Source organism: Orcinus orca, chromosome 20 (assembly GCF_937001465.1).
Source record: "Orcinus orca chromosome 20, mOrcOrc1.1, whole genome shotgun sequence".
In the NCBI taxonomy this organism is placed as follows: Eukaryota; Metazoa; Chordata; class Mammalia; order Artiodactyla; family Delphinidae; genus Orcinus; species Orcinus orca.
Genome location: NC_064578.1, coordinates 57,878,208 through 57,890,487, shown reverse-complemented (window position 1 = coordinate 57,890,487; position 12,280 = coordinate 57,878,208). Strand labels below are relative to the sequence as shown.

General features: G+C 42.6%; 2 protein-coding genes across 12 annotated transcripts in view; one reads left to right on the top strand and one right to left on the bottom strand.

Annotated features, from left to right (window-relative positions):
* LOC101284368 (zinc finger protein 211-like) overlaps positions 1–12,280 on the top strand; it is a 274,839-nt gene that overhangs the window by 150,550 nt on the left and 112,009 nt on the right. The gene's annotated exons all lie outside the window — the stretch shown is intronic.
* Positions 1–12,280, bottom strand: part of LOC101283876 (zinc finger protein 551) — a 270,119-nt gene that overhangs the window by 237,593 nt on the left and 20,246 nt on the right. For 3 of the 7 annotated variants that reach the window (XM_049703226.1, XM_049703227.1, XM_033411891.2), the window contains one exon: positions 7,099–11,916. The exons of 1 other annotated variant lie outside the window; for it this stretch is intronic. In XM_049703226.1, coding sequence (XP_049559183.1) covers positions 10,010–11,916 — 1,907 coding nt within the window. In that variant the 3' untranslated portion in view covers positions 7,099–10,009. Of the gene's footprint in view, positions 1–4,716; positions 4,979–7,098; positions 11,917–12,280 lie in introns of those variants that run through there. 3 more of the 7 variants (XM_049703229.1, XM_049703230.1, XM_049703228.1) reach the window with 2 other exon arrangements.

Genomic DNA, 12,280 nt, shown 5'->3' with positions numbered 1-12,280 from the left:
CACTTTATGTATAAAGTTTTTTAGGTTCTCACTTCCAATACCAGTAACAGAGTAATCTTCCCCTATCTTATCTATTCCTTAAGTTTCTGTTTAACTCACATCTTGGTACAAAAGGAAAAGATACCCATCTCTGTCTGACACCACAAGGGAAAGCCCATGGTGATAAGTCGAGTCTGTCTTGTGATTTGGATGAGGAACTCAAGCCTTGAGCTATAGTTTTATTATTCCCTAATCCCCTTTCCCACCAGGCCACTCATTTTCAAGTCTGCAAATGTATGACAGTGGCTGGATCGGGTACTGAGAATAAATTTTAAACAATTTTTGCCCCAATTAACTATCATTAAAAAGAAGTACAACTCATGTGACAATATCCAAAGAAGCAATTGGGAGAATGTGGGAGAGCGACTTTTCCAAGAGTCCTTGAAGTGCCCAGGGTTATCACAGGGAGGGAAGCAGAAGGCATGGAAGCCTGACAATTAGGATAGTGGAAGCCATTTACTTGGCTCTGTTCAGATTTGGGATAACTCACAGGGGTTTCTCCAACACCTAATTCCCTGGGAGATGTCATAACTCAGAGGAACATCATGAGTAAGTGGCCTGAAAGAGGGGGATCCATAGCTATTATGTGTCTACCTTCATTCAAGCAATATTTTCTAAAAGCTTCATAGTTAAAAGAATCATACACACGTAGAGAGTGCAGATTTACACAAACCTAAACTAGAATATAATAAGAAACTATATTAGAGGGCTTCCCTGGTGGCAGAGTGGTTAAGAATCTGTCTGCCAATGCAGGGGACACAGGTTCGAGCCCTGGTCTGGGAAGATCCCACATGCTGCAGAGCAACTAAGCCTGTGCACCACAACTACTGAGCCTGCGCTCTAGAGCCCATGAGCCACAACTATTGAAACCCGTATGCCTAGAGCCTGTGCTCCGCAACAAGAGAAGCCACCGCAATGTGAAGCCCACTCACCACTACGAAGAGTAGCCCCCGGTTGCCGCAACTAGAGAAAGCCCGCGCACAGCAACGAAGACCCAACACAGCCAAAAATAAATAAATAAAATGAATACATTAGAAAACAAGGCAAAAAACTTATGATAAACATTGAATAAAATATAAGCTTTAAAAAAAAAGAACAATACTAGAGAAAACTAGTTATGATGAATGAGGTGCAAGTACGAATCCCCAGTAGAGAAAACTAAATGTACGAACAATTCAGACATTTTAATGAGATCTGGAGGATGACTGGCATAGAATATCACCTGCCTTGTGAAGAGTACATTTTCCTGAGTCACCACATCAATGGCGCTACTCACAGAAGCCTGAATCAAGCAGTGATGGGGATGAAGAAGACTCCAAGACAGAGGAATAGACAGACACAAACAAGTATCAATGATCAGGTGACTGATGCATCCCTGAGGTGGGTTCAGGGCTGAAGAACACCTGAAGAAATATGCACTAAAATCCTGCTATTTCCTTCCATCCCCACTCAACACTTGACATCAGGTTAAGCACAGCCCTGCCTGGGGACTTTTCTTCCAAGATACTTTGTATCACATGGGAGAGCAGAGTACTGGGAGACAGTACTGAGAGTACAAGAGATGACAAACTGGGCAATGACTGTAACCAAAACCAAACTTTAGAAATCTTGTCTCAGTTTAGAGGGACGACCAGGACCCAGGACCAGCTTTTCTTCTTCAAAAATTCTCTCAAAAGAAGACGAAGAGGAAAGGAAGGAAGGCGGGAAGAAAGGAGGGAAGGAAGAGGAAGGAGGGAAGAAGGAGGAGGGAGGAGAAGAGAAAAAGAGAAAAAAGTTCCAAAACAGTAATTTGAAAAGATATACACACTCTAATATTCATTGCAACATTATTTACAAGAGCCAAGACATGGCAGCAACCTAATGTCATCAACAGATGAATGCATAAAGATGTGATACATATATACAATGGAATATTACTTAGCTATAAAAAGAGTGAAATTCTGCCATTTGCAGCAATGTGAATGGACCTAGAGAGTACTATGCTTAGTGAAAAATGACTCTCTATGTATCACTAATATGTGGAACCTAAAAATTAAAACAAAGGAGTGTATATAACAAAACAGAAACAGACTCATGGATATAGAAAACAGACTAGTGGATACCGGTGGGGAAAGGGAAGGGGGAGGAGCAAGATAGGGATAGGGGATTAAGAGGAACAAACTACTATGCTCAAAATAAATAAGCTACAAGGATATATAGGATAACACAGAGAATATAGTCAATATTTTCTAACAACTTTAAATGGAATAACCTATAAAAATACTGAATTACTATGATGTACACCTGAAACTAATATTGTAAATCAAGTATACTTCAATTAAAAATAAATAAAAATAAACTATAGTAATAATTGGGTCTCATAAACCATATTAATACAATAAAATCCATGAGATATAACTGTAGATGAAGAGGGAAGGGAATTTAGGTAGAAATAAGACAGGGCAAAATTGAAGGGGCATTTCTGGAAAGACCAGTAGGGACATGGCATTACTCTTCAGCTGTGAGAATAAACTCCTCCCTCTTTGGGAGGCTTTTCTATGAAGCAGTGAGGGAGGGTTTTGCCAAGGTTTAGGAAAATACTATAGATTTTGGCACAATTTAAACTGAGTCAGCAGCTTAGAAAACAGAGGTTCGGGACTATGAAATTTTACTGTCCACAATCTGCAGGTCACTGATATCTTACAGCCCCATAAAACTGCCTCATGGCAGGCAGAGAGGGACTGGAGAACTGGTGTTTCTCCTAGTGAGGAAAATGGAACTAAAATGGGGCTAGGATCTGAGACAGGAGTTTACTGGACGTATTGACCAAGAGAACCATGCAGAGAAGAACAGGAGAACCCGATTCAGATGGATAAATGGGGTGGAGTGGGGGAGTTCATGGATTTGAGAATCAGGTGATATCTAAGAGGTCACATCTTAGGTGTTGAAGAAAACTGGCACATCAGAGACTGGGACAGGAGGGTACTTCCCTGGTGATGCAGTGGATAAGACTCCGAGTTCCCAATGCTGGCGGCCCAAGGTTTGATCCCTGATCAGAGAACTAGATCCCACATGCATGCCACAACTAAAGAGCCCTCCTGCTACAACTAAGACCCAGCACAACCAAATAAATAAATAAATAATTTTTAAAAATAGAGGCTGAGACAGAACAGAGTCACTGAACATATTACATAATTAGAAGAACATTTAAGAGTGACAGTGAACTCCAGGGTGTGCCCTCTGTGGATTTGTAGATGATGTTTCTCCCTCTAAAGCCATGTTTGTCCCCTTCTATGTAGTCGTTTAACTCATACAACTCTTTTACCATCTCACACATCCCCTCTGGCCCCTTCTTCCAGCAGTTTCATTCGCCTGCATTGTGGAATCCATCCCCAGGTGTCATGTGCTCCCCAGACTCTCCTTTAAAACAGGAGACTCCTTCTCAGACCTCAAGTTCCTCCCCACAAAGGCCTTCTGGCAACTCGCTTCCCACCCATGAGTGTTTAGTATGGATGGTACCACCACCAGCGAGACACCCCTGACACTGCCACTGATGTCATCTCAAATGCATCCCTGGCCCTCACTGCCACACTCATGATTCATTTCCAAGGTCCTGTCAGTTTTCCTTCTAAACACCACCTTAGGGTCCCCCCGCCACTCAGTACACACAGACAGAGCTGTCACCTGGTAACCTCCATCATTATTTTGGATGTTGGAATAGACAATGAAGGACTGAGAATCTCCACTGTGGCCCTCATATGCTGGGGTCCCTGTGGCTTTTCTTCCTCACTCCCCCAACAGGTGATCTTGGTAATGACCGCACCTCCCACCCCTCTAGGTGAAATGCAAATCAATGACTGACTGTGACGCTAATCCCCAAGAACATGCCCTTGTCGTCCTCCTAGGGAACACGCTTGATCAACCATTCCTGAAAACGACTGAATATTCCCTCCTGTAAAACTCATGAAAATCTGCTCTCCTGCTCAGATCAAACCACTGCTCACATTTTGATCTCTGGGTTGTGCAGGGATGTACATCAGATCCTGATCTGTATTCCCATCAGCCCATAATGAAACTTGCAGTGATGGGGTGTACATAGGGGACAGGTGTGTTCTCCTCAGGCCAGACTGTGCTGACCTCATCTCACTTGGTCTATGGGAACTGTGCAATTGTGCGTGGCCCACATATGACCATTGGGCGTCCCTATCACATGTCTGTCCAATTTCCATGGAGACTGAGGTGATAATAGTGCCTCCATGCATCTCACAGGTGCCTGGTGTGCTTTACATATGCCAGTGTGTGTGGTCCATGTTTGCCATACATCTTTTCTATTGTGGATGTGGTATGTGCAAGTCTGCCTCCAGGCTGAGGGGCATCAGCATTCCATACCTGTTACACTTGTGTCCCTAGAGTGTTTGTGGGGCACTCTCAAGTTGTGCCACACACACCTAACTCACTGTGTTCCACAGATGTGTGTTGCAGATCTCTGGGCTGTGATGCAGTGTCACCATCTGCTGCATACCTGGCACATATGGGCTGCACAAAGTGTGGAAGCAAAAGACACACTGTATTTCCAGGTCTGTCACCATCACAAAATTGTCCATCTGGAAAAGACCTCAGGCACCCACCTCATCAATATCTAGTATACTAAAGGGGAAATATGGGGGAACGGTGAACATACTAAACAGAACCAGAAACTTGAGATATAATTGACATACATTATATTACTTTCAGGTGTACAACAGGATGATTAGATATTTGTATGACATGGATTTTGTGAATTTAGTGAAATCCCACATTTTGTTGACTGGGATTCCAGTAGCATTTGGGATTACTCTGATGAATGTATTCATTGGTGAAGTTGAGTTAGCAGAAATTCCAAAAGGCTATATCCCTGAACGCTTGGAATATTTTAAGCAGCCTGTATCAAGATGGATTACCCATACTTCCTTTGATGATTCTGAAAAGAATTATGAAAAAACAACTGTTATCCTTCAAACTGAAGCCAAAAAAGGCTGAATTACAGTTAAAAGAGCTGAAAGTATCAAGACTGTGCCAAATGATCAGTTATGAGTTCTTACGTTTTAGAAATGCATTCTGAAGAGGTTATACATTGACATATCTGGGATTATTAAGTAATATAACACACTAATGTACATGGAGATAAAGAATACCATGAAATGATATATACCATGATGAAGATAGGGAGAGGGTTCATGGGATTTCATAACAGTCTTTTCCATTTATGGATACATTTGAAAATAGCCATTACAAATGGTAGACTATGTGCTTATAATTTGATATATTGAGAAACATAAATTGAAGTGGCCACGAGAAAACTTGGTTTCAGGGATGCAAGCATGTATGGAAATATCAAAATGTACATTTTAAATATGTATGGTTTAATTGTATATATCACGTGCGTGCGTGTGTGTGTATGTGTATGTGTGTGTGTGTGTGTACATTTTGGCCACACCACGCAGCTTGTGGGATCTTAGTTCCCTGACTAGGGATTGAACCTGGGCCTACGGCAGTGAAAGCACCAAGTCCTAACGATTGGACCACCAGGGAATTCCCAAAGTTAACTGTATTTAAATCAAACTGCTTTTAAAAAGCAAACATTGGGCTTCCGTGGTGGCACAGTGGTTGAGAGTCCACCTGCCGATGCAGGGGACACAGGTTCATGTCCCAGTCTGGGAGGATCCTACATGCCGCAGAGCAGCTGGGCCTGTGAGCCATGGCCACTGAGCCTGTGTGTCTGGAGACTGTGCTCCACAACGAAGAGGCCACAACAGTGAGAGGCCTGCATACCGCAAAAACAAAAACAAAAACAACAAATATTTAAAACTTGCCACTTCCTAATCATTTGACTGTTTTGTTATTGTCTGTTTTTGAGGTTATTTGTCGTTACTGTATCAGTATGTTGGAAATAGAATTAGTAGTGTGCTACTGGGGCTTCCCTGGTGGCACAGTGGTTAAGAATCCACCTGCCAACATAGGGGACACGGGTTCGAGCCCTGGTCCGGGAAGATCCCACATGCCACAGAACAACTAAGCCCATGCGACACAACTACTGAGCCTGCACTCTAGAGCCCACGAGCCACAACTATTGAGCTCCCATGCCACAACTACTGAAGCCCATGTGCCTAGAGCCCATGCTCTGCAACAAGAAGTCACCTCAATGAGAAGCCTGCACACTGCAACAAAGAACAGTCCCCACTCACTGCAACTACAGAAAGCCTGTGCACAGCAATGAAGACCCAAAATGGCCAAAAATAATAAAATTTAAAATTTTTTTAAAATTAAAAAGAATAGTGTGCTACTGCAATATCTTACCAACGTCATGTTCAGTGACACCATTTTGGCAGTTTGAAATTGACTATGACAAGGAAAAAAAAAAAAGAAAAGAAATTGACCATAACAGGGGTATTTACACCAGGGAAATCAGCACAAAGACTACAGACCTAGGTGTGATTTAATGTATTATTGAATACTGAGTCTTAAGAATGTAGTGGAGAATATGTTAATAGTGCAGATTAAACAAAAAAATATATGGTGCCTGTGGGCTTTCAGTTGTGCAAAGGGCAAAAAACTGAGGAAATATAATTTCCTTCCAGTATTCAAAAATGATTGTCCCATAAGGCAAAGAGGTCACATCACTGAAGAATGAGTGAAATTCCAACATAAGTCTTACTTGTTAAAATAATAAATAAACTACATAAAAAGAAAGTACTCAAAAGTTATAAATAGTCTTTTTACCAAAGAAGATAAACAGAGGGCAAACAAATGCATGAAAAAATGCTCAGCATCATGAATTCTTAGGAAAATGGAATTAAAACCAAAGAGAGTTAAAACTACACACTTATTTCAAGGGCTAAAATTTTAAAACATTGACCGTATCAAGTTTTGGCTACCTTGTAGAGGAACTGCAATTCTCATACACTGTTGATGGGAAGATAAAAGGGAACAACGACTTTAGATCACTGTTTGGCATATCTTAAAATGTTAAACATCTACCTACACTGCAACAGTCTGAGTTATTAACACATGGGAAATAAAACATATATCCATATAAATAACTGAATGCAAATATTTTAAGCAGCTTTATTTATAATACCCCAAACCTGGAAATAATCCAATGTCCATAAACAGATAAATGGATAAACAAAGACGTTATCCATAGAACAGAAGACTACTCAGCAATAAAAAGAATTAACTACTAATATAAGCATCATTGTTGAATTTAAAAATAATTGTGCAGCATGAAGTAAATCAGTTTTAAAAAAGAGTATACATCTTATGATACCTATTTAAAATTATAGAAAATACAAACTAACCTATTGTAAAGGAAAGTGAATCAATGAATCAATGATTGTCTGCAGGGCTGAGGAGAGTAGGGAATGAGATTCCAAAAGGGCATGAGGTAAATATGTGATAGATAAATTTACTTTCATGATTGTGATGGTTTCACAGCTTTACATGTATGTCAAAGCTTATCAAATTGTACCGATTAGGTAAGTGCACTTTGTTGCACATCAACTATACAAACCCATGTTGTTCAAGGGTTACCTTAACCTTTGCTAAACCTTAGGAAAGCCTTAAAATGTGGTTCCAAATAAAAGCATAGATATCCCACTTCTCTTGGAAAATTAGGTTGGCAACCCTATATGGTCTCTACCATCTCTCTCCTTATGGCCTGGGAAGTGCAGCCTTGCCTCAGTGGCAGCCAATACTGGCAAGCAATGAAGGCTGCTGCCACTTGAATCAACAGAACTGCTCACTGGGTCACAAAAGACACATCCTTGGGCTACAGGACTGCCCTTTTCTCTATCCTTGTTTTCCCACCAGTAGAGCAATGCCTTTGAGGGAACAGCCCAGAAAGGCTATAGGAATCCACAAACCTCAGCTACAGGAAATACAGTTATGGAGATCCTGAGAATTTCTGTACACATTGATCACACAGGAATAGTCACTGGAGCATTTGTGGATGAATTTTTAGAAGAGGTACATTCCATCTAATTTACTGCAGTCTCCTCAACTCCCTATTAATCCAGTGTTTCTGCACCAACAAAACCAACCCCCCCCCAAAAAACCAAGTCTCCCTGGTAAATTTATGATTAACATCTCTACACAAAACTGTATTCCTTTTCTTGTCCTGACCCTGTTCCCCTCAGGATTGAGGGGTATCAAATAAAAGCAGGACCATGCGGGCCCTCCTGGGTACAAAAGCCCCTCCATGTATCCCTTGTTTGTTAGTAGAAAGAGGTTTTAGTCTCCAAGGTCTTCCCTGAGTTCCAAAGAGCAGACTCAAGCAGTTCCTAATTAGGGAAGTGAGGGAATACAGAAACAAAGGAAAAGCAGTCCAGGAAGAAAAGTAATGACAGCTTAAACAATAGTTCAGTAATAAATCAGAGTCCTTGCTCCTCCTCAAGTGATACATATAACAACAATCTGACACATATCTTTGTGCTGCTCAGCAGAAACCAAGACCCCACCCAGGTGGAAGATGGTGACTACATGCTGTCCACAAGCACACAGACCCCAGATAAGATAAGATAACTAAAACATCACCCTGTTACCTCAATACTAAGAAATCAGAAGAAAGTCCACGAGCTGCAACACTCAAACCAAATGTTGCCTTTAAAAACCCTTCCTTGTGGGCTTCCTGGTGGCACAGTGGTTGAGAGTCCGCCTGCCGATGCAGGGGACACGGGTTCGTGCCCCGGTCTGGGAAGATCCCACGTGCCGTGGAGCGGCTGGGCCCCTGAGCCATGGCCACTGAGCCTTCACATCCGGAGCCTGTGCTCTGCAACGGGAGAGGCCACAACAGTGAGAGGCCCGCATACCGCAAAAAAAACAAAACAAAAACAAAAACCTTCCTTGAAAACCACTGGGGAGTTCAGGTCTTTTGAACATTAGTTGCCCATTCTTCTTGCTTGATGCCCTACAGTAAATGCTGTACTTCACTTCATCATAACCTTGCGTCAGTAGATTGGCTGTGCTGCACATGGGCAAGTGGACCTGAGTTTGGTTCAGTAACACAAATTATGGTTCTACCTGACCCTTGTAGTCTAACAATAAATGACACTGAAAATGTCATTGAAAATTTGTATATCGTGGCACATGGCTCCTTTATAGGACCTGGGGATGAGGTCCCCTCAATGGTGCTGGGAATTATGTGAACAAGGGAATAAAATTCATGTTGGTCACAGAAGCACTGGGGGTTCTCACAACAAAGGCTTCCTCTTCAGGGTGGCTTCTGACCTCTCCAAAAATCGTGGCACCAGTCCACCAATTAGGACCACAGAGACCTGCAGTCTTCCTTTCAAGGCCTTGGGAAGCAATGAAAATTAATCTGTTCACCTCTACATGCTAACAGATCACAATTCTGCTTCCAAACCCCCATGGAAGAGAGAAAAGAACCGCCAAAATTAAAGATGCAAGAGGAGGCCTTTACAAAAGATCACAAACCAGAGCAACATGCAGCAAGCAGTTTCCACATTGGTAAATTAGAACCTGGAAAAATTCATCACAAGTATGATGTGAGAACAATGATGTCCCTGAAAAAAGTAGTCCTTCTTAGCAAGCTGAGGATAGGTCCTTTGGACCCAACCTGAGTAAGGTCCATTCCCTAACATCAGAGAGAAAGGAATGAGGATCCTGCTAAGGGTTTGGGCTATTCATAATTTCCTCACGCAGATGGGAGAACACAGAGTTCTGCTTTCCTGAGCCTGTTGGAGTGGTGCCTTATGTACAGGGGTGAAATGGCTTCAGCCACAGAAAGTGGCAGTGACATAAATCTAACAGCAGCTCTGGGCAGGTTACAAGGTATAATGCATCTCCTTAAAGCCTTAGATGTAACTGAAACTTATGGGCAATCTTGCATGGTGGGTGTTTGAATAAATGAGGTTTAAATTCAGATAAATGGCTCTCACACAGTCTCCTCCAGTATTGCTATACTGAGTGAGGAAATAAAACATTCCCTGCACATTTAAGGCTTTTCTCCAGCATGAACTCTCCAGTGTCTGAGGAGGTTAGGTTTGCGGCTAAAGGATTTCGCACATTCACTACATTCATAAGGTCTTTCTCCCGTGTGAACTCTCTGGTGTTGAATGAGGTCAGATTTGTGGGTAAAGAGTTTCCCACATTCACTGCACTCATAAGGCCTCTCACCAGTGTGCCTTCTCTGGTGTTGAATGAGGCTAGAACTTTGGCTAAATGATTTCCCACACTCATTACACTCATATGGTTTTTCCCCAGTGTGAACTCTCTGATGTTGAATGAGGCTAGCACTTTGGCTAAACGATTTCCCACATTCCCCACATTCATAAGGCTTTTCTCCAGAATGAATTCTCCGGTGTTGAATAAGCCCAGAGCGTTGTCTAAAGGATTTCCCACATTCACTGCACTCATAAGGTCTTGTGCCAGTATGAATTCTCTGGTGTTGAATGAGGTCAGATTTGCGGGTAAAAGATTTTCCACATTCAGTGCACTCGTAAGGTCTTTCTCCAGTGTGAACTCTCTGATGTTGAATGAGGATAAATTTGCGACTAAAGGATTTTCCACAAACACTGCACTCATATGGTCTTTCTCCAGTATGAACACTCCGGTGTCGAATGAGGTTAGAGAACTGTCTAAAGGACTTCCCACATTCACTGCACACATAAGGCCTTTCTCCACTGTGAATTCTCTGGTGTTGAACGAGTTCAGATTTGCAGCTAAAAGATTTCCCACATTCGCTACACTCATAAGGCATTTCTCCAGTGTGAACTCTACCATGTCGAATGAGATTAAAAATTTGTCTAAAGGCTTTCCCACATTCACTGCACTCATAAGGCCTTTCTCCAGTGTGAACTCTCTGGTGTCGGAAAAGGCTAGAACTTTGTCTAAAGGACTTCCCACATTCACTGCACTCATAAGGTCTTTCTTTAGTGTGAACTCTCTGGTGTTCAATGAGGTTGGATTTGTAGCTAAAGAATTTCCCACACTCACCACACTCAAAATGCATTCCTCCAGTGTGTTGTCTCTGGTGGTGAATGAGTTTGGATTTGTGACTGAAGACTTTTCCACATTCACTGCATTCATAAGTCCTTTCTCCAGTGTGAATTTTCTGGTGTTTTCTAAGACTAAAGTTGTGGGTAAATAATTTTTCACGTTCTCTGCATCCATAAGGCTTTGTACCACTGTGAATTCTCTGGTGTTTAACAAGGCCAGAGATATGGCTAAAGAATTTCCCACATTCACCACACTCATATGGTCTTTGTCCAGTGTGAATTTGCTGGTGCTGAACAAGTCTGTAGTTGCAGTTGAAGGCTTTCCTACATTTGTTACACTCATAAAGCCCTTCTTTAGAGTGGACACTTTTATCTTGAACAAGTGTGTGGCTGTGGCTGGCAACTTTTTCACATTCACCCCACTTGTAATGACTTTTTTCACTGTGAAAGGCCTGTCCACTCTTGCTGCCACTCTGTAGTTCCTCACTGTTGGGTGTGGCCTGGTGCTGGAGAAGGCCCAAGGTGGCTGGGAAGTCCTCCCCAACCTCCCCACAGGTGAAAGGCTTCCCTGGCACAAAGAAGTTGCAGCTCCTCACAAGCGAGGCCCTGTCCACATCTCTCTTCCAGGGCTTCTCTCCACTGCCATGCTTCTGTTGCTGGCGAAGGTTTGCAATGAAACAGAAGCATCTCACATATGTGCCACCCAAATCTGGTTTCTGCAAAGGGTATAATCTTTGGTGCTCAGCTTGCTGCAAAATATCTTTTAAGATGGGGACACACATCTCACAGGGGTGGGTCTTCTGGGTGGATGGACCTGCCTTAGAAGCCCTAACCTGTGACTCTCCTTCTACAGATATACTCTGCTCAGAAGGGGCCTCCTCATCTTCTGTTCCATGGCAACAACCTGAAAGCAGAGAAACGCTGAGGAAATGCATGTTTACTTTGGTGGGAAAGTGAAGTCCCATTACAAAGGTGTGTCAGACACAACAAAGAATGAGCCATGGGTTTGTTCTAAAAACAAGGAAGCTGGTGGCAAGCTGAGGAAGTGGCTGCTTGGCAGCAGTGGGCAGGCCTCTGAAGATCACAAATAGGGGAGACCTCACCAGACAAAGGACACAAGGATGGGTTGCACCCACAGAGCCGAGGCAAGGCTTCCAACTCATTCCTCTCCCAACAACCTTCAGATGTGGGGCAGGCTGGTTGTGTCCTGCCCCAGTAAAATCCAAATGGAATCAAGTAGCTGGCATTCAAGGAATATTTAAGGATAT